This window comes from Mobula hypostoma, chromosome 16 (assembly GCF_963921235.1).
Source record: "Mobula hypostoma chromosome 16, sMobHyp1.1, whole genome shotgun sequence".
Lineage (NCBI taxonomy): Eukaryota > Metazoa > Chordata > Chondrichthyes > Myliobatiformes > Myliobatidae > Mobula > Mobula hypostoma.
The window spans coordinates 6,239,651-6,261,281 of record NC_086112.1 but is presented as its reverse complement, the minus strand read 5'-3'; the positions used below and the strand labels follow the sequence as shown (position 1 = coordinate 6,261,281).

Here is a 21,631-nt window from a genome sequence, read left to right as displayed (position 1 = left end):
CATCCCATGAAAACGTCTCCGGCTGCTCACTCGATCTATGTCTCTTATTACCTTGTGCATCTTTGTCAAGTCATCTCCCATCCTCCTTCGCTCCAAAGAGAAAGACCCCAGCTTGCTGAACCTCTCCTCCTGCTCTCTAATCGAAGTGGAGTCCTGGTAAATCTCCTCTGCACCCTCTAAGCTTCCAGTCGTTCTATAATGAGGCGACCAGAACTGAACACAATATTCCAAGTGTGGTGTAAGGGTAGGATCCTTCTTATCTAGTTTTACTTAGCTGGACAAATCATATTATTAACAACTTTTCCAGAGCCATACACATTATGTTGTGTCTGCAAAGCTCCTGAGCATTGACGATGATTCATGCCATCCGTCCAACAATCTCTCTGACCCCTTACCATCAGGAAGGAGGCACCGTAACATTAGGATAAGGACTGTTAGGACAGGGTAACAGTTTCTTCCCCCAGGCCGTAAGACGACTGAACTCCCTGTCACCACCCAGGTCTCATCACACAATGCATAGCAGTAGTGTTATATTGCTTACTTTTTACTTGTGTTGTAAAAGCACCTTATTATTTGTGGTAACATTACTTTATGTGTCATGTGTGTGAGTTATACGTACTGTGTTGTGCACTTGGTCCTGAGGAACGTTGTTCTGATTGGGCGGTATACATGTGTACTGTTGAATGACAAACTGAACTTCAAAGGTTCATTTTGTTAAAGTATGCATGTACAGTGCAACTCTGCTATTTGTCTACTCCAGATAGCCACTGAATACAGAGAGAACATGGGTGTTGATGAAAGAAAAGACATCAACCCCAAGCCCCGCACGAAAAAGAAGGGAGACAAAAATAGCAGACCCCAAAATCCCTCTCCCCACAGCAAGGAACAGCGACAATGACAATCCCTAACCCCTCATTCGTAAAAAAGAACAGTGATAGCATCACCAAATCCCCACCTCACCCTCTTAGACACAAAAATTAACAGATCACCCACCCTCCAGTCAACCACAAGATAGAAAACGCTGAAACGCTGAAGGAAACCAATATAAAGTACTCTTCAATAATCACATAGATCTCAGAATATTGGAAACATTTTTCCTCTTGTGTACAACGAGAACAGCTGCATGAATTTACTCCTTCTGTAAAGAGTGACCGTTGAGCCGGGTCCTAACGCCACCGATCTGAGGCCAGATGCGCCAATCCGAACTTGAACCTGCATTCTGTGCATGCTACCTCAACAATGTCATTGCAACAGGATACAATGTCACCGAAGTGTAGCTGTTACCTTTCATTTTACTTGATCTTCAATGGATCAGGAAACTCTATCCATCTATCCGTTGTGGCAAACAGCTCATGGCAAGGAATGTACAAGTGTTGCGATTGTGTGATTGTAATGAGCTTAACTAGTTTTCTTCATTGTCTTTTTTGTCAAAGTATTAAGTAATTTCTATTAACACACATCAAAGTTGCTGGTGAACGCAGCAGGTCAGGCAGCATCTCTAGGAAGAGGTACAGTCGAAGTTTCAGGCCGAGACCCTTCGTCAGGACTTGAATTTCCAGCATCTGCAGAATTCCTGTTGTTTAAGTAATTTCTATTCTACAGTTTCATGGAGACCTGAACCTCGTGACATCTCAGCCAAGTGGCCTTTCTCCATTTGGCCTTTTATAAGCACCTTTTTGCTACGAATACTTGGCTGAGCCAGCAGCCCACCCATCACCAAAGCCTATATAAATCGAGCTGATTCTTGCACTGTCAGGCCAGAATGGATTCACTCATCAGACAATAAAATTAAAAAAAATGTCCCATTTGATTACCAGCAGTATTTGCCCTAAGTATTATTAGCAGTTTCTTTTTTTTAAGGCAAATCCATGCTTTCAAGTGGATAATAGATAGATAATTCATTGATCCCAAAGGAAATTACAGTGTCACAATGCACAGATATACAAATATTAGAAGAGAAGTAAGAAAGAATGAAAAATAAGTTACCACAAACAGTCTAACAGGAGGGGGTCATCACTCCCCTGGCTATAGGTTGACTTAATATAGAGCCTAATGGCCGAGAATAAGAATGACCTCATATCACGCTCTTTGGAGCAGCACAGTTGTCTTGTTCTATTACTAAAAGTGCTCCTCTGTTTAGCCAAGGTGGCATGCAGAGAGTGAGAAACATTGTCCAGAATTGCCAGGATTTTCCGTAGGGTCCTTTGTTCTACCACAGCCTCCAGTGTGTCCAGTTTGACTCCTATAAGAGACCCAGCTTTTCTAATCAGTTTATTGAGCCTGTTGGCATCACCCATGTTGATGCTGTTGCCCCAAGCACACCACTGCATAGAAGATTGTACTGGCGACAACAGACTGTTAGAACATGTAAAAGAGAAGATGAAATGAGCCGTGGCCAGGCCAAACATCAGCGCCCCAATTCACATTGCCTTAGCTGTTGTCCTTATTGAACGATCTGTGCTGCTTAGTGAATGGACTTGGGCATTTTCTGATTTGTATGTCTCAAGTTCCTCCTTAAAAACTGAAACTCGTTTCACTGTTTTCAGATGAAACTGGGCGTTTTTTAAAATCACAGCTTACCAGCACTTTACGATAACATTTGTTGCCTTCTATGTATAATCCCAGTATCTTTTTAAAGTTTCTTTACAGCAAATGATCTGAATCTCAATCAGTTTTATTATTGTCACTGATTAGTATGATGTGAAATTTGTTTTGATGCAGCTGTGCAGTGCAAAGCCATAACAATAGATCATGGTGGATAGAACATAGAGCTCAGGCCCTTCAGCCCACAATGTTATGCCAACCTTGTAATTTACTCTAAAAAATCTATCTTCCTCCCTACATAGTCCTCTAATTTTCTATCATTCATGTGCTTATCTAAGAGTTTCTTAAGTGACCCTAATGTACTTGTCTCAACCGCCATCTCTGGCAGGCTAATTCCACACATCCACTATCTCTGACATTCCCCCCACCTATACTTTCCTCCAATCACCTTAAAATTATACCCCTAGTTTTAGCTATTTCCACCCTGCAAAAAAGTCTCTGGCTGTCTACTTGATCTATGCTTCATTTTATTTTGTATATCTCTATCAAGTCTCTTCTCCTTCTTTACCACAAGGAGAAGACCCCTAGCTCAATCAGCTTACTGTACCTTCATTAGACATGCCCTCTAGACTAGGCAATGTCATAGTAAATATCCCTTGCGCCCTCTCTGAAGCTTCTATATCCTTCCTATAATGAGGTGACCAGAACTGAACACAACATTCCAAGTGCGTCTAACCAGGGTTTTATAGAGCTGTAACACTACTTTGCAACTCTTGAACTCATTCGCCCGACTAATGAAGGCCAATGTACCATATATCATTTTAACAATCCGATCAACGTATTTCTAACTAAAAATAACATGCCAGCATATCAGTGCCTCCCAAATCAACAAGAATATGGAAACACTGCCCCCCCCCACAAACAGGAGCCCCCTCCAAATCACATACCATTCTGACTTGGAAATACACTCAGTAGCTACTTTATTAGGTACACCTGTACGTCTGCCCGTTAATACAAATATCTAATCAGCCAATTATGTGGCAGCAACTCAATGCATAAAAGCATGCCAACATGGTCAAGAGGTTCAGTTGTTGTTCAGGCCAAACATCAGAATGTGAAAAAAATGTGGTCTCAGTGACCTTGACTGTGGAATGATTGTTGGTGCCAGATGGGGTGATTTGAGTATCTCTGAAACTGCTGTTCTCCTGGGATTTTCAGGAACAACAATCTAGAGTTTACAGAGAATGGTGCAGATAAACAAAAGTCATCCAGTGAGTGGTAGTTCTGTGGGCGAAAAACACCTTATTAATTAGAGAGGACAGAAGAGAATGGCTAGACTGGTTCAAGCTGACAGGGAGGCAACAAAACTCAAACACAGAAGAGATTCAGCAGATGCTGAAAAATGAGTAACACACACACACACACACACACACACACACACACAATGCTGGAGGAATTCAGCGGGTTAGACAGTGTCTGTGGAGATGAATAAACAGCTGATATTTCATGCTGTTCAAGGAGCAGTGTCTCAGAAAGGCAGCGTCTATTATTAAGGACCTTTTTCTCACTGTTACCATCAGGTAGGAGGTACGAAGCCTGAAGGCACACACTCTGTGATTCAGGAACAGCTTCTTCCCCCCTGCCATCTGATTCCTAAATGGGCATTGAATCCTTGAACAGTACATCACTTTTTAAATATAATTTCTGTTTTTTGCACAATATTTTAATCTATTCAATATACACATACTGTAATTGATTTACACTATTATTATTTTTTTCTTCTATATTATATATTGCATTGAACTGCTGTTGCTAAGTTAACAAATTTCGTGACACGTGCCGCTGATAATAAACCTGATTCTGATTCTGATCCTGAGACCCTTGTTCAGGACTGGAAAGGAGGGGAGAAGATGCCAGCATAAGAAGGTGGGGGTAGGGGAAGGAGGATAGCTGAAGGTGACAGGTAAAGCCAGGGGGTTGAAGAAGGTAAAGGGCTGGAGAAGAAGGAATCTGATAGGATGAGGAGAGTGGACCATAGGAGAATGGGAAGGAGGAGGGGCACCAAGGGGAGGTGATAGGTAGGGGAGAAGAGGGTAGAAGCAAGAGTGGGGAATGGAAGAAGAGGGAAAGGGGAGGGGAAAAGAAAAAATACTGGAAGGTGAAATCGATGTTCATATGATTATGATGTTGTTGTACATTTTGAACCTGCTAATACATTTAAATTGTTTTCTAGGATACATCAGGCACTCTACAGTTCAAACACGGAGAGCAGTATAAATACGTCACTGTAAATATCACAGACGATTCTGTTCCAGAACTGCCCGGCAGCTTCAAGGTGGTACTATTGAACTCAGAGAAAAGTGAGGACCAATATGACATTTTCAGCAACATAACAACGAGCATTTAACTACTTCCTTGATCTTAAAGAAATTAACATTTCTTTTCCAATAGCAAATGAAAGATTAAGGCAAATTACATGTTTGAGATTTCTGCTATAGTTTGCAACGATAAAGGCTCATCAATTTCCTCTTAGTGAGTTCAATGGTTCAATCTGATATCAGAGAATGTATACAGTATACTGCCGGAAATTCGTACTCTTCACAGACATTCATGAAACAAAAAACCCCAAAGAATGAATGATTGAAACTTCAGAACCCCAAAGCCTTCCTCTCCTCCTATCACACAAACTTCAGCAAGAGCATCGACCCCCACCCCCCCACCTTGCAAGTGATAACAAAAGCCCCCATGGAGACCTTGATCCGGAGAGTATCATACAGTACATAACTATAGTACACAACCCAGCACTCTGGTATCACAGACAGACTCTCTCCCCCCATCGAGGGAGAGAGAGGTTGCTCCTTTAGCAATGAGAGCAGACCAGCAACTCACTGTTTCGATGTTACAGTCTTTGTTGCACCTCGTTATGCTGAAATTAGATGTAATAAGTGGCAGTTTGTCATTTCATTTTGTACTGTCTACATAAGTTTGAGTGGGTTTCTGCTGTCTGAAATCAAATGCAAGTGCTTGCATGTGGCACATTTGTTCTCTTTGAGTTGTGTTACATCCATCAGTTTGGGGCAAGCAACTTTCCAGCTCAGTATTTACCCACCAGAGCTGTAAATCTATTCAAGATAATGGAGAAAAAAAGATGCTGCCAACTTGTCATGATACTACCAGGTTAATTGAATTCTATAGTTATTAATTGCTTTGATGTAAAAAGCCTCTTTACCATTCAAATAAGTTTCTGCCTGATACTTCAGCAAAATCATTTATTTGTTTTCTCAGGCTCATTGGCTTACCTATGTTTTTTTTTTGGTGTCTGTGGATTTACTGTGTGTTTCTTTCTGAAGTGGCTGAACCATTTGGCACCAGCAGTAGTGGAGATGGTGAAGTGGAGTTTGTCCTTCCAGATTTCCATGTGCACGGTAAGAACCTTCTGTCTATCATGTATTCACTTGGTCTCCTTTCATTTGCAGTTTACTTTTCTCCTGAACACCAATGAGGTGCTTGGACCTGATGTCCTCTCTTGTCTTTTGAATAGGGATCTGACTACAGTATCTAGTCATGAGTTTATTTTGGTTTTGCAAGTCTCTGCTATTAAGTTTCATAAAACAGGATATAGTCATAGTCATAGTCATACTTTATTGATCCCGGAGGAAACTGGTTTTTGTTACAGTTGCACCATAAATAATTAAATAGTAATAAAACCATAAATAGTTAAATAGTAATATGCAAATTATGCCAGGAAATAAGTCCAGGACCAGTCTATTGGCTCAGGGTGTCTGACCCTCCAAGGGAGGAGTTGTAAAGTTTGATGGCCACAGGCAGGAATGACTTCCTATGATGCTCAGTGTTGCATCTCGGTGGAATGAGTCTCTGGCTGAATGTACTCCTGTGCCCAACCAGTACATTATGTAGTGGATGGGAGACATTGTCCAAGATGGCATGCAACTTGGACAGCATCCTCTTTTCAACCCCATATTAGAGCCACAATACAGGCCACTCAGCTCACGATGTTGTGCTGATCTTCTAACGTACTCTAACATCAATCTAACTCTTCCCTCTTACAGAGCCTCTGTTTTTCTATCATCCTTATTCAGAGATACAGGCCCTTGTGGTCCTTTGAACCGCGCCGCCCAGCAACCCCCGATTTAACCTGAACCAGCACTGGACTGTTTACAGTGACTAATTAACATACTAACCGGCTCATCTTTTGGCTGTGAGAGGAAGTCAGAGCACCTGGGGAAAACCCAGGCATTCCACAGGGAAGACATCCAATCTCCTCACAGAGGACACCAGGACGGAACGCTGAACTCTGATGCCGTGAGCAGTAATAGCAGTGTTCTGACCACTACACTACCATGGCACCAACCTAAGAGTTTCTTAAATGTCCTTAAGTATCTGCCTCTACCACCACTCCTGGCAGGGCATTGCAGGCCCCCACCACTCTCTATGTAAAAACAAACTCCCTTCTGACATTCCCCTATGCTTTATAACATCTAAAAATTTTCTGTTTAAAACTTGTTGCTCAGTTGTCAAATATTGACCATCAATTGTCTGTTGTCCTGTCACCTGTCTCAAAGAGTGCTAGTTCTTAGAAAATCCTCTTTAGGTATCTAAAATACTCTCAGTGGCCACTTTATTTCGTACCTCCTGTACCTAATAAAGTGGCCACCACTGTATGTTCATGGGCTTCTGCTACTCCAGGCCATCCAGTTCAAGGTTCAACATGTTGTATGCTCATAGATGCTCCTCTGAGCAGTTTTGGGCCCCTTACCGAAGAAAAGATGTGCTGGCATTGGAGTAGGTTCACAAGACGTCCACAAGGATGATTCTGGGAATGAAAGGGTTAATGTATGAGGAACGTTTGATGGTTCTGGGCCTGTATTCGCAGGAGTTGAGAAGAATGAAGAGAGGTCTTATTGAAACCCGTCCAATATTAAAAGGCCGGGATAGAGTGGATGTGGAGAGGATATTTCCTATACTGGGTGAGTCTAGGACCAGAAGCCATAGACTCAGAATAGAGAGATGCCTATTTAAAACAGAAAGGAGGATGAATTTCTTTAGCCACAGGGTGGTGAATCTGTGGAATTTATTGCCATAGACAGCTATGAAGGCCAAGCCATTGGGTATATTTAAAGTGGAGGTTGATAGGTTCTAGATTAGTCAGGGTGTCAAAGGTTATGGGGTGAAGGCAGTAGAATGGGATTGAGAAGGTTAATAAATCAGCCATGATGGAAGGCGGAGCAGACTTGATAGGCTGAATAGCTAATTCTACTCCTGTATCTTATGGTCTCACTAACAAGGCATTTTTACCCATGGATCTGCTGCTCTCCGGATGCTTTTTTTTGCTTTTCACACCATTCTCTATAAACTCTGAAACTGTAGTGTGTGAAAATCCCAGAATATCAGCAGTTTCTGTGATACTCAAACCACCCCATATGGCACCAACAATCATTCCAAAGTCAGTTAGATCACATTCCTCCCTTATGCTGTGTCTGTTCTGAACAACAATTGAACCTGCACTGAGCTGCTGCCACATGATTTGAAATGTGCATTAATGAGCAGGTATTCCTAATAAAGTGGCCACTGGGTGTTAATTGAAATTTCAGATATATACGTTATTTCTTTGAAAGTAGATGGTAATGAAGTGATTTTCAAGCAAGCTGAAACGAAGCTTTCTGAAAGCCACATTGTCGCTGGAGGTTCTGGGGCCACGTGGGCGTCCCCCAGTGCTCTGGCTGCCTCACACATTCTAACTTGTACAGTTAGAGTTAGTGAGTTGTGGGCTTGCTATGTTGGCATTAAGCAGCATGGTGGGATTAGGCTGCCTCCGCTACACTCGTCACTTAATTATTTATTGAGATACAGGGTGGAGTACACTGACTGCGAATAAGTATATTAATCATTTATGTTCAAATAGTCAAAATTTGACCAAACATACGTGTTACCCTCATTACAGAAACTACAAAGATGAATGTTCAACAAACAAACATTGAACAAATATACTCAGTTAAAAGTGCGCGCAGACCATACCTTCCCAATAGTCATGTGCACTGCTTGGCTTAAACAAAGGAAAACAGATGGCAAGCCCCTTCCATGTGCCTTTTATATCTGGAATATTTGAAACTGGATACCAGGCAGCTGTCCAATGGAAAAAGCAGCTGCAATTTCTAAACTAACCAATCATGGCAAAGGGACTTTTGACAATCAGAATAAGCCATGCACCCCCCTGCAGAACACTTCACCTCTTGAAAGTTGCAAATGTGATGATCCAACCCTCAGACAAGTCTTACTCCTGCGAACTCCGTAAATTACATATAAAACACAACAGTGCATTACCCAATACCGTAACCCCAATATTCACCCTGTATACTAGAGTCGTCCAGCAGCCTCCTGTGCCCCAGAAGGCCACCAGCTCCACCCCGGAGCGTAATGGCTAAGGAGATGGTCTCCCACTTAATCTTATACAGCCGACTCTCGGATCTGATCAACCAGGTGAGTGATCTTCCCCGACCCGTCAGGAATGTAGGTGCAGCATTCTTGACCAATAACAGCGCAAATGCCACCTTCCTTTGTGAGCAGGTAATCTAATGTCATCGAAGTCAGTTCCCAGGACAGTCTGGCCACACCATGCCGAGAAAGGGTATAATTCAAAACCTTCCTTCCTTTGTAGTAGTCCTATTACCGACCAGCATGGGCAAGGTGCTTATCCAGGGCATTGGGCTGGCATACATACAATACTACATATCAACCACACCACCCTCTGGGAGCCACAGGTATGCTTAGGAAATGCATTTCCAGTAAGTTCCATTCAGCATCCAGCAAGTGCCCACCTTCACAACACCATTCGGCAGAGACACAGCCATCCCAGGATACTGTTCCTGTTCACACTTGCCGTCCATCTTGCACCTTGTACCTGTACTCAGTATACCACCTACACCCACACTCCGTCAGGTAGGGAAATCACTTTAAGAGTCAGGGCAATGCAATTATACAAATAGTACGTAGGGAAATACCAGCCCTGAAAGCACTCATTCTACCAGGGATATTGAAGATCAAGTCCTTGAAGGCTGTTACCATACTCTGGGTTGAGTTTGTCTGGAATAGACTACCCCCCTCCCAGCTCCCTGAAACCAGAATGCCAAAACCTAAGAAGGCAGATAATATCCCCCAATAGTCTTTTCCTTATCAAAGAGATCAATATTAGTATATCCGAGATGTAGTAAGGAGTCCTCACACAAATTCAGAAATCTGATCCATTGGTGCGCAAATTCAAACATGATTCCCAGGAAGTGTGTCACAGGATCTCCCACCACAAATCAGCATCGACCACTTCCCCGTTCTGTAATGCAGGGAGATTTAAATGCACTTGCTTCTGATTAGTCACTGGATATTTAGAGAAAACACTATATATTCCTAACTCTATATTCTTATTCTCTAACTTTGTTGCCCTACTCTGAGCCATCTCTCAGAATAATACAGCGCTGACTGAGGTCCTCAAACTCATTCTTGTCTTCGTTTTATACTGATACCTTACAATCACTGCAAACAGCCAGTAAGCATCCTGTTGGCTATATTTGCTCCCGGAAAAACCCAGTGATTTATGTATAGAAACAATGTGATGTCTCATTTCAACCCAGGCAAAATTAACTAAAATTAACTGTTATGACCAATTTACCGGCATTCCATAACCCATCAGTAGGTTCGCGAGGCTTCCAAAGTCCTCACTATTATCTGTCTGACCTAGGACTCAGCAGCTCTCATACAGAGTTGGGAGGGGGGCTAAGGGTGGAGTGTTCCCCTTTTAATAACCTTTTAAAGAAATGCATATTTGCTCAGAAAGCCAAATCCTGCTCGCAGCACCAAAATGTGACATTGAATCAGGTTCGCGGGTCAGGCAAGTGAGACAGAAAACACTGTCTGTAAGTATATTAATAATTTATTTGTAAACAGGAAAAATTCCACCAAACGTTCATGTTCCCCAGGTTACAGAACTACAAAGCTGAATATTCAACAAACGTACATTCAACAGCAACACTTAGTTTAAAGTGTGTACAGAGCATACCTTCCCAATGGTCATGTGCACCGCTTGCTTTAAACAACGGAGGAGAGAGCAAGCCCCTTCCATGTGCTATTGTATACCCGTGATATTTGAAACTGGACACCAGGCAGCTAACCAATGAGAAGAGCAGCTGCAGTTTCTGAACTAGCCAAACAGGACAAAATGACCTTTGACCATCAGAATAAGTCATGCTCCCCACAGGACAGACCAAGAGGAAACCCACACAGTCACTAGGAGAATGTACAAATTCCTTACAGGTAGCAGCAGGAAATGAACCTGTGTCAACTGTACTGTAAAATGTGTGCTAACCGCTACACTATTGTCCTGCCAAAATTTGATACAAATGACAAATTCTATATATTTCGATGTACATGTGACAAATTGACCTTATATTTAATCTTTAAAACTAAGAAATTGTTTTTATAAAAATTAGTCTTATGTATTCTTAAAATGTAGTCATTTGATAAAATCAACAGGTACTTCTGTAAAATTTGATCGGTTATGTTTGAAAACCCAGCTGTGGTCTAGGTGCAGATTGACGACATTCGGTAGAATAATAGTTCAGCATGGATCAGATGGGCTGATGTGCCTATTTCTGTGCTGTAATGCTCAATGACTCCTAAATCAGCTTGCAATGAAATTATTATGTAACCCTCTCACCATAGGCTCGTAATGAGTTACCTATTACTGTGAAATCAACTGAACAGCACCATAACTTGACAATGCATGAAAAAAGAAATTTTCAGTAAATAAACACGTCTAGGGTAAATATGATACAGGTAAACACAAATACAGAAGTTTGAATGTGTCCTTCCAAGGAAAACAAAGGCAATTACTGTATGAACACTGACACACCCATGCAAATTTACCGTTTGCCAGGAAACAATAATTTAACTCACACCAGTATAAACAGATCAAAAATGTATTGACACAATACTTTAATTTGTGACATACAAACTAAAGGAACAAGGCCTATTACAGATACGTATATTAGTCTATATTGTGCATATAATTGTTAAAGCTTATTGTTGCTTCCTGTTGTTTACTCACAACATTGAAACACTCTTGTGGTGAAGATCCTGTCACTGGAAACAAATATTCACTCAACTTTTAAGAGAAAAAACGTCAAACTTTCTTCAATGTCATGTACTAACTAAAAGTTACCTATACATTCTTCATGAAACCATTGTCTGCCTGAGGATTTTCCACCATCAGTATCTGTCCTTCTAAGTGGGTTCTGTGAGGGTTTTACTATGTTTTTCTCGGATGTTTCATGTCCATTTCCACTATTCTTCTTCCTTGTCCTTCAATCCCACGCTCTCTAGAAAATGGCTCAGCCCCTGATCTTTTCCTGCACTTTCTCTCGAAAAAACATGAACACAAAATCCTATTAGTTAATTCAACAAACCTCACATAATCAACTGAATTACTATTTTAAACAATAAAAGAAAAACATACTGCTCGGTTATATAATGTAATCAGAAGAACTCTTATTGTATTTTGAGAAAATCTGCAGAAAATAAAATAGCCAACAGCATAACTGCATTACTAAAATAATGCATGGTCTTAAACCAGGGTATTACAATTAAAATATCATGTCTCAAATATTTTGATTTGCAGCTAGCCTTGCAATCGCTTCTGAAATCATTGTTACTATTGATGCCTCTGACGATGCGTATGGAGTGTTCCAGTTCAGTAATGACTCTTTGCATACAAACAGCACAGAACCTGAAGGGGGTCATGATATAGTTTTACTACAGGTCAGTACTTTACTTTGCCAACCGATAAACATCATATCTGAGATGCAAAATTGTGCCGAAATATTTTACAATGATTCCAATGCATAGCTTGAAGTGATTGTACAGTTATTACCCTCCAACCATCAGGCTCCTGAACTGGCATGGATAACTCACTCACCTCAACTCTGAAACTCTGGAACTCCACCACCGATAGACTCACTTTAAAGGTCCCTACAACCTGACAACTCATATTCTCAGTATTATTCTTTTATTTGCACAATTTTGTCTTCTTTTGCATGCTGGTTATTTGTCAGTCTTTGTTTATATATAGCTTTGTATTGCTTTATCTTCCTGTAAATGTCTGCAAGAAAATGAATCTTAAGGAAGTATATGGCAACATATACTTAATTTGATAATAAATTTTAATTTGACTTTAACTTTGACCCTTTGTCCAGAGTTCCAAACACTTTTTTTATTATGCTAGTGATTTACTTCTTTAACTTCAGTGCATTGTAATTTTTATTCATGATACTCATGCTGATCACTATCGGTGAGATTTGATGTTTCAGAATACCTCTGTTCAGTCCACAATCATCTGCTATTGTGGTTTATCAATTTTTGTGTATGCATAGACTTATCATAAATTCCGTTGTATTTCTTTATTTTTCTGTAAATGCTGCAAGAATATGAATCAGAATCAGGTTTAATATCACTGGCATATGTCATGAAATTTGTTCTTTTGCAGAAGTACATTGCAATACATAATAAAATCTATAAATTACAATAAGTACAGTACTGTGCAAAAGTTTTAGGCACATATATATAACTAGTGTGCCTGAGACGTTTGCACGGTACTGTATGCTCAAAAAGTAAAATTAAATACGCAGTGCAAAAAGAGAGGACAAAGATAGTATTATTGTTCATGGGTGCATGTCCATTCAGAAATCTGATGGGAGAGGGGAAGAAGTTGCTCCTGAAATGTTTGAGTGTGTGTCTTCAGGCTCCTGTACCTCCTCCTTGATGGTAGCACAGGGAGCATCTCCTGGTTGATGGGGGCCCTTAATGATGGATGCCACCTTTTACGGCATCTCCTTTTGAAAGTGTGCTTGATGCTGGGGAGGCTTGTGCCCCATTATGGAGCTGACTCACAACTTTCTGCAGCTTTTTCTGATCTCTTGCAGTGGCCCCTCCATGTCAAAAGTGGAAACGACCTAGGGAACACAGAAGAACGGATATACCTTGGTGTACAAGTCCAATAATCCTTGAAAGGGGGGTTGGTAGTGCAGGTAGATGATGCCTTTAAGAAAGCAAATGGAGATCTGGCCTGTATTAGACTGGGCATTGAATACACCAGCGGGGAGGATATGCTTCAACTTCAAATTCATCAGTTGGAGCTCAGCTGAAGTTGTGGTCACCACACAATAGGAGGAGGTGATAACGTTGGAGAAAGTGCAGATAAAACTTTGTTTTACTTTGATAATAAGTTTGATTTTACTTTGACTTTAAATTTGTTAAATAATTTTTCCATTAATTTGAGTAACTCTTTGACAATAATTTATAATTTGGAAAATGCTCTGTATTTGACTGAACAAGTTATTGGAATTTTCAGGTTATCCGTACTGGTGGTGCACTGTCTCAGGTTATTTTGTTTTGGGAGGTGAACTCTGACCCTGACAACAACCTGGTCAATATCTGTGGCAATGTCACGTTCGAAATGGGACAAACGCTGGCTGACATTGAGCTACAGATGGCTTCGGACGATGTGCCGGAATTGGATGAACAGTTCATGATTCACATTACTGATGTCACCAAAGGACGACTGGGAATTCGAGTAAATGCCACCTTGACAGTTTTAGCTAATGATGATCCTTATGGTGTGTTCATCTTTTCGGGAAGAAGTCAACCAATCAGAGTTGAGGAGAAGGACCAGAACGTGACATTGACAGTTCAGCGACTTAACGGATTGATGGGTATCACCATAGTTACCTACTCAACCGTGGATGACACAAGATCAACTGGTCTGCCATATTTCATTGCTCTGGCAATGGATAAAAGTGATTATCTTGCTGTGTCGGGGACAATAATCTTTGAAGCCAATCAAACAGAAGCTAACATAACTCTTCCTATTCTGGACGATGGAGAACCTGAGAGGCCAGAGTCTGTCTTTGTCCAGTTACAGAACGTTGCACTGCTGAGAGGGGAGCAGGACAGACCAAGTGAGTAATCTAAAATGGGTGGCTCAATTTTAGTCTATTTGGTTGTACTGCTCAAGTCATTTCAAATTAATTAATTATTTAATATGTTAGGAGGAGATACAAGGTTTTACCAGGTCCTTCCAGCCCAGAAATCTGCCCATTCAGAAACCAGCTTATTAAACCCTAGCCTGATCACAGAATCGGAGAGAATGTAAGGGGTAGCACGATACCGTGGCAGTCAGCGTAACGCTTTCGGTACCAGTGACGGGAAAATCTGAGGTTCAGTTCCCACTGCTCTCTGTCAGGAGTTTGTACATTCTCCCTGTGATGGTGTGGGTTTCCTCCGGGTGCTCTGGTTTCCTCCCACAGTCTACAGGACATCTGGGTTAGGGTAGTGAGTTGTGGGCATTCTACGCGTTGCTGCCGGAAGCTTGGCGGCACTGAGGACTGCCTCCAGCACAATACTCTGACTGTGGTGGCCATTGACACAAAATGACACGTTTCACTGTGCATTTTGATATGTAAGTGACAAATAAAGCTAATCATAACATAACCAATGATAAACACAAGACATTCTGCATTTGATGGAAATCCAGAGATGGTAGAGGATCTCAGCAGGTCAGGCAGCAGCTATGGAAGTGAGTAAACAGTCGATGTTTCGGGCCGAGACCCTTCATCAGGACTGGAAAGGGAGGGGGAGGATGCCAGAATAAGAAGGTGAGGGGAGGGAAGGAGAACAAGCTAAAAGGTGATAGGTGAAGCCAAGTGGGCAAGGGAGTGGGGATGAAGTAAGAAGCCAGGAAGTGATATGTGGAAAAGGCAAAAGGTTGAAGAAGAAGGAATCTATTTGGAGAGGAGAATGGGCCATGGGAGAAAGGGAATGAGGAGTGCCACCAGGAGGAGGTGAGAGACAGGTGAGGAGGAGAGGGAAGAGGTCAGAGTGAGGAATAGAAGAAGAGGGAGATGGGGTGGGGGTTGGAAATTACCAGAAGGAGAAATCGACATTCACCCCTTCAGGTTGGAGGCTATCTTGACCGAATATAAGCTGTTGCTCCTCCACCCTGAGAGAGGCCTCATCATGATAAAAGATGAGGCTGTGGGCCAACATGTTGGAATGGGAATGTGGATGAGGGTTAAAATGTTTGGCCACTGGGAAATTCCGTGTTTGGCAGCTGGAGCGGAGGTGCTTTACAAAGCAGTCCCCTAAATTATGTTGTGTCTCAGCAATATAGAGGGCTATTAAGAAGCTCCACTTTTGGCCAATGATATCTAGTTTACTCGGAGACGCGATCAGAATTCGTTCTTCTGGGTACTGGATTGATATCCTGGGAATATGTATCTCTCAAGACATGATTGTAAATCAGGGTTCAGGTAAAACACCTTTGATTGAAAATACACCAGGGAATCTGTAGTTAAATGCAAAAAGTAAATTGCTTTGTCTGTCTTGGCAAGTAGAAGAGCGGGCGCCAGGGTAGCATTGCTGTTAGCGTTTGGAGATCGGAGTTCAATTCCGGCGCCATCTGTAAGGAGTCTGTATGTCCTCCCCGTGGAATGTGTGTAAATTGTAAATTGTCCTGTGATTAGGTTAATTGGGTTTGTTGGGCGTTGCTGGGGCGGTGTGGCTCAGAGGGCCTGAAACTTGATATTCTATTTTATTTCGCGATACGTCAAGTTTACTCACAGGATTAGAAGTGACTTTTGTTTCATTAAATATATTTGTTTCCTGAATTTTTACATGGATTATAATAACGTACAAAACAATGATGTTTCCGTTCAATTTGCTAGTTGCTGATTCTCCTCGCCTTGGAGCACAGAATGACATCATAGCGCAGGTGATAATCGACGCCAATGATGATGCATTTGGTACCCTGCAGCTCTCCACTTCTGCTGTACGCGTTCCTGAAAATTACATTGGACCGATAATCAACGTGACAAGGACTGGAGGCATATATGCAGACGTGTCTGTGAAATTCCAAGCTTTGTCAATGACTGCAAGAGCTGGTAGGATATCAAGTTCAAGTTTATTATCATCTGACTCTGCCTATAGTACTGTGCAAAAGTATTGGGTACATACCTGTGTATAGAACTAGGGTGCCTAAGACTTCTGCACAGTACTGTACTTGTCATATGTGGAGTGGACAGCGATTTGTAAATCTGGCGGGAGAAAAGGATGTCGGGAATGGTGAGGATGTGTGCTGTGGGAGGGGTGTGGGACAGCTGGCAGAAAAGGTGTGCCTTCGCCGGGGGCTAGATGGATGAAGGGGGAGGGGGTTGAAGTAAGAAGTGTAAGAGGTAAAGGGCTGAAGAAGAAGGAATCTGATAGGAAAGATCTGTGGACCATGGAAGAAAAGAAAGGAGGAGGGGCACCAGAGGGAGGTGAATTTGGAACTAGAAGATTGCAACCATAATGGTGGAGACGAAAGCGCTGGAATTTTGAAAGGTTTAGTAGGCTGATCAGTGCAGAGTACTATTGAGGAAATTGCTTTTCTGTGCAGTGATCAGTCTGTGAATCTACAATACAAAGTGAATGACTCTTTGACAGCATTTATGTTCCATTACATGAATAAGCATGTGACAAATAAAGCTGAGGGCCTCTGTTGGTTGGGGTTGGCCATGTATGTTGCATCCAGCTGTCTATACGATATGCAAGCCAGGGCAGTACAATATGGTGAGTAAGCTGTTGCCTGTGTAGCAGGCTCCCCCTCACCATGCAGCTGATGAATTCAGAGGAACGGCAGAGGCCAGTACACTTTGGCACCAGCAGCTTTGCAAGAGTTGCCAATCAGCATTGAGCTCAACATAGGACTACTCAGAGTGTCCAGCACCAGGTTCAGGTAGCTGTGGCTGGCAGCTGTCCAGGAGAAGGAAAACTGATTTCCAACCTCTGCTGCCTCGTGGCTATGCCCACTCATGGGGAAGGCTTTGGGAGGAAATCCCAAATAAAGTTAATCTAATCTTAATCAACAGTATAGTGCATGATAGAATGTCTACCAATATTATGGAACAGTTTATCCCACTTTTTATGATGCTTTTACATGGTGGAATTAACTAATTTTTGAATTTTTTTTATTGCAATGCAGCACAGAATAGACCCTTCTGGCCCTTCGAGCCTCGCCGCCAGCAATCCCCGGTTTAATCCTAGCCTAATCACAGGATAATTTACTATGACCAATTAACCTACCAACTGGTACGTCTTTGGACTGTGGGAGGAAACCCATGCAGTCATGGGGACAATGTACAAACTCCTTACAGGCACCGGTGGGAATTGAACCCAGGTCGCCTGTACGCTGTGTTATGCTGAGTAGCACAGTGTACATTTTATTCCATATCTATACTTCAACCTCAAACTTACTTTTATATAAACCATATAACAATTACAGCACGGAAACAGGCCATTTCGGCCCTTCTAGTCTGTGCCGAACTCCTACTCTCACCTAGTCCCACCGACCTGCACTCGGTCCATAACCCTCCATTCCCTTCCTGTCCATATACCTATCCAATTTAACTTTAAACGACAACATCGAACCTGCCTCAACCACTTCTGCTGGAAGCTCGTTCCACACAGCCACCACTCTCTGAGTAAAGAAGTTCCCCCTCATGTTACCCCTATTATATAAGGAAGTTCTATAATTCCTTACTCTTTAAAATCATTGAAAGTTGCTCTTGTTGCATGTCGCACCATAGCCTACACACCACAGAATGAAATACGCGGTGTCCAATTGTAGGATTATAACAGTATGTCTGAATCTTTATAAATGCTAACACTTTACAAAAAGTAGCTGACACCAGTTAATAAAATGATTTCTGCAGGTGAAGATTACAGCATAGCCTCATCTGATGTGATCCTACTGGAAGGGGAAACCAGCAAAGCAGTGCCCATTTACCTTCTCAATGACATGTTGCCAGAACCTGAAGAGTCGTTCCATGTTAAACTCATCAATGAGACTACAGGAGGAGCTGTGCTTGGAGCGATTACACAGGCAACTGTTACTATTGAGGCTTCTGATGACCCTTATGGATCCTTTGGTACAGTGAAAAGTTTTGAACTTAAATGGTTCCAGAAGTACATGATTTTGTGTCTTTTTTCCACAGTCTTTAACAATCCCTGACACAGAATTGTGTGGTAATATTGTATTTTTCCAGATAAAATGCCTTCTATGGTGCATCGTTTAATTAATTAAGTAATTTATTGACATACAGCATGGAATAGGATCTTCTAGCCCTTTGAACCACACTGCCCAGCAACCCTCCCAATATAATCCTAGCCTAATCTACAATGACCAATTAACCTACCAACCAGTTGCTTGTAGGCATCTGGGAGGAAATTGGTGGACTGGTGCAGTCACGTGAGGATTGTACAAACTGCGGAGTGAGCTAAGGTTTTACTCAGTGGAGTGAAGGAGGATGAGAGGTGACTTGATAGAGGTGTACAAGCTGATAAGAGGCATGGATCGAGTGGACAGCCAGAGATTTTTTCCTGGGGCCAAAATGACTGATATGAGGGGGTATAATTTTGAAGTGATTGAGGAAAGTATAGGGGGGGGATGTCAAAGATGTTTTTTAACATAGAGAGTGATGGGTGCGTGGAACGCGCTGCCTGGCATGGTGCCAGAGACAGATATATTAGGGACATTTAGGAAACTCTAGATAGGCACACGCATGGTTGAAAAATGGAAGGCTATGCAGAAGGGAAGGTTTAGATTGGTCTTGGTGTAGGTTAAAATATCAGCACGACATCATGGGCTGAAGGGCCTGTACTGCGCGATAATGTTCTATGTTCTAGAATCTACCGAACAGTCTCTTAAATGTTGGCAATGTATCCGCCGTTTTCACCAGCCTCCCAGCACGCGCCATGTACTCACCACTGTCCATGTTAACAAAAAATACTTCTGGCATCTCCCCTGTACTTATCTCCAATTACTCCCTTGCATTACCCATTTCTGCCCTTGGGAACAAGTCTCTGGCTGTCCACTCAGTCTATGCCTCTTATCATCTTGTACACTTCTACCAAGTCACCTCTCATCCATTATGGTTATCAAGGTTTCATTCATGAATGAAGTTCAGTCTATTGTCATTCAACCATACACATGTATACCACCAAACAAAACAATGTTCCTCTGAACCAAGGTTGCACAACAGAGTACATATAACTCACACACATAACACATAAAGTAATATTACAAAGTTCAAAGTAAAATTTATTATCAGAGTACGTACATGTCACCAATTAAAACCCTAAGATTCTTTTTCTGTGAGCATACTTAACAAATCTATAGAACAGTAAGTGTAAACAGGATCTGTAAGCTAAACAGCAGGAATTGTAAACTATAAACAAACTGTGCAAATGCAGATAATAAATAAAAAGAATTCAATAGATTATTAGCATGAAATAACAAGATAAAAGAGTCCTTAAATGAGTGTAGCTATCTCCTTTTGTTCAAGAGCCTGATGGTTGAGGGGTAGTAACTGTCTTTGAAACTGGTGGTGGGAGTCCTGAGGCACCTGGACCTTCTACCTGATGGCAGCAGCGAGAAAAGAGCATGGCCTGGGTGGTGAGGATCTTTGAAATTCTGTGGATTTGTGAGGATCTGTGGAATTCTCTGCCACAGGAAACAGTTGAGGCCAGTTCATTGGCTATATTTAAGAGGGAGTTAGATATGGCCCTTGTGGCTAAAGAGATCAGGGGGTATGGAGGGAAGGCTGGTACCGGGTTCTGAGTTGGATGATCAGCCATGATCATACTGAATGGCAGGGCAGGCTCGAAGGGCTGAATGGCCTACTCCTGCACCTATTTTCTATGTTTTCTATGTTTTTATGATGGATGCTGCTTTACTACAGCAAGGTTTCATGTAGATGTGCTCAATGGTTGGGATGGTTTTACCTGTGATGTACTGAGCCGAATCCACTACATTTTGTAGCATTTTCCGCTGAAAGTAATTGGTGTTCTCATACCAGGACGTAATGCACCCAGTCAGTAAGCTTTCCATCACATATCTATGGAAGTTTGCCAAGATTTTTGATAACATGCCGAATCTTCGCCGACTCCGGAGGAAGTAGGGGTGCCATCGTGCTTTCATTGCAATAATATTTATATGATGGGTCCAGGACAGGTCCTCTGAGATAGTGACACCCAGGAATTTAAAGTTGCTGACCATCTCCACCTCTGATCCTTTGATGATTACTGATTCATGGACCTCTGGTTTTCCTCTCCTGAAGTCTACTATCAGTTCCTCGGTCTTATTGACACTGAGCGAGAGGTTGTTGTTATTACACCACTCAGCCAAATTTTAAATCTCCCTCCTGTATGCTGATTCATCATCACCTTTGGTACAGCTTACAACGGTGGTGTCATCAGCAAATTTGTATATGGTGTTGGAGCTGTCCTTACCTACACAGTCATAGGTGTAAGGTGAGTAGAGCAGGGGGCTAAGTACACATCCCTGTAGTGCTCCTGTGCTCATGGAGATTGGGGAGATTGTTTTGTCAATCTGAACTGACTGGGGTCAACAAGTGAGGAAATCCAGGATCTAATTGCACAAGGGGGTATTGAGGTCCAGGTCTTGGAGTTTTGAGGGGATGATGGTGTTATATGCTGAGCTGTAATCGATAAGGAGCATCCTGATGTATGCGTCATTGTTGTCCAGGTGTTCCAGGGTTGTGTGAAGACCCAATGAGATAGCATCTGCTGTAGACCTGTTGCTTTGGAAGGTAAATTGGAGTGGATCCAAGTCACCACTCAGACAGGAGCTAGGATGCTTCAATAGCAGCCGCTCAAAACACTTCATCACTGTGGATGTAAGTGTGACTGGGCGATAGTGATTCAGACAGGTTACCACGCGCTTGAGCACCGGTACGATTGAAGCCTGCCTGAAGCAGGTGGGTTCCACACACTGCTGCACTGAGAGGTTGAAGTTATCCTTGAATACACCAGCCAGTTGGTCGGCACAGGTCTTTAGTACTCAGCCTGGTACTCTGCCTGGACTGGATACTTTCCTTGGACTCACTCTCTTGAAGGCAGCCTGCATGTCATTTTCAGATACTGAGATCAAAGGATCATCAGGAGACATGAGGGTGCACGATGGTTCCTC

General features: G+C 42.2%; 1 protein-coding gene across 1 annotated transcript in view; it reads left to right on the top strand.

Moving 5' to 3' along the window:
* Positions 1-21,631, top strand: part of adgrv1 (adhesion G protein-coupled receptor V1) — a 514,329-nt gene that overhangs the window by 124,051 nt on the left and 368,647 nt on the right. The window contains exons 24-29 of the mRNA XM_063069242.1: positions 4,778-4,904; positions 5,895-5,969; positions 12,230-12,369; positions 13,958-14,564; positions 16,329-16,544; positions 18,354-18,569. Coding sequence (XP_062925312.1) covers positions 4,778-4,904; positions 5,895-5,969; positions 12,230-12,369; positions 13,958-14,564; positions 16,329-16,544; positions 18,354-18,569 — 1,381 coding nt within the window. The remainder of the gene's footprint in view (positions 1-4,777; positions 4,905-5,894; positions 5,970-12,229; positions 12,370-13,957; positions 14,565-16,328; positions 16,545-18,353; positions 18,570-21,631) is intronic.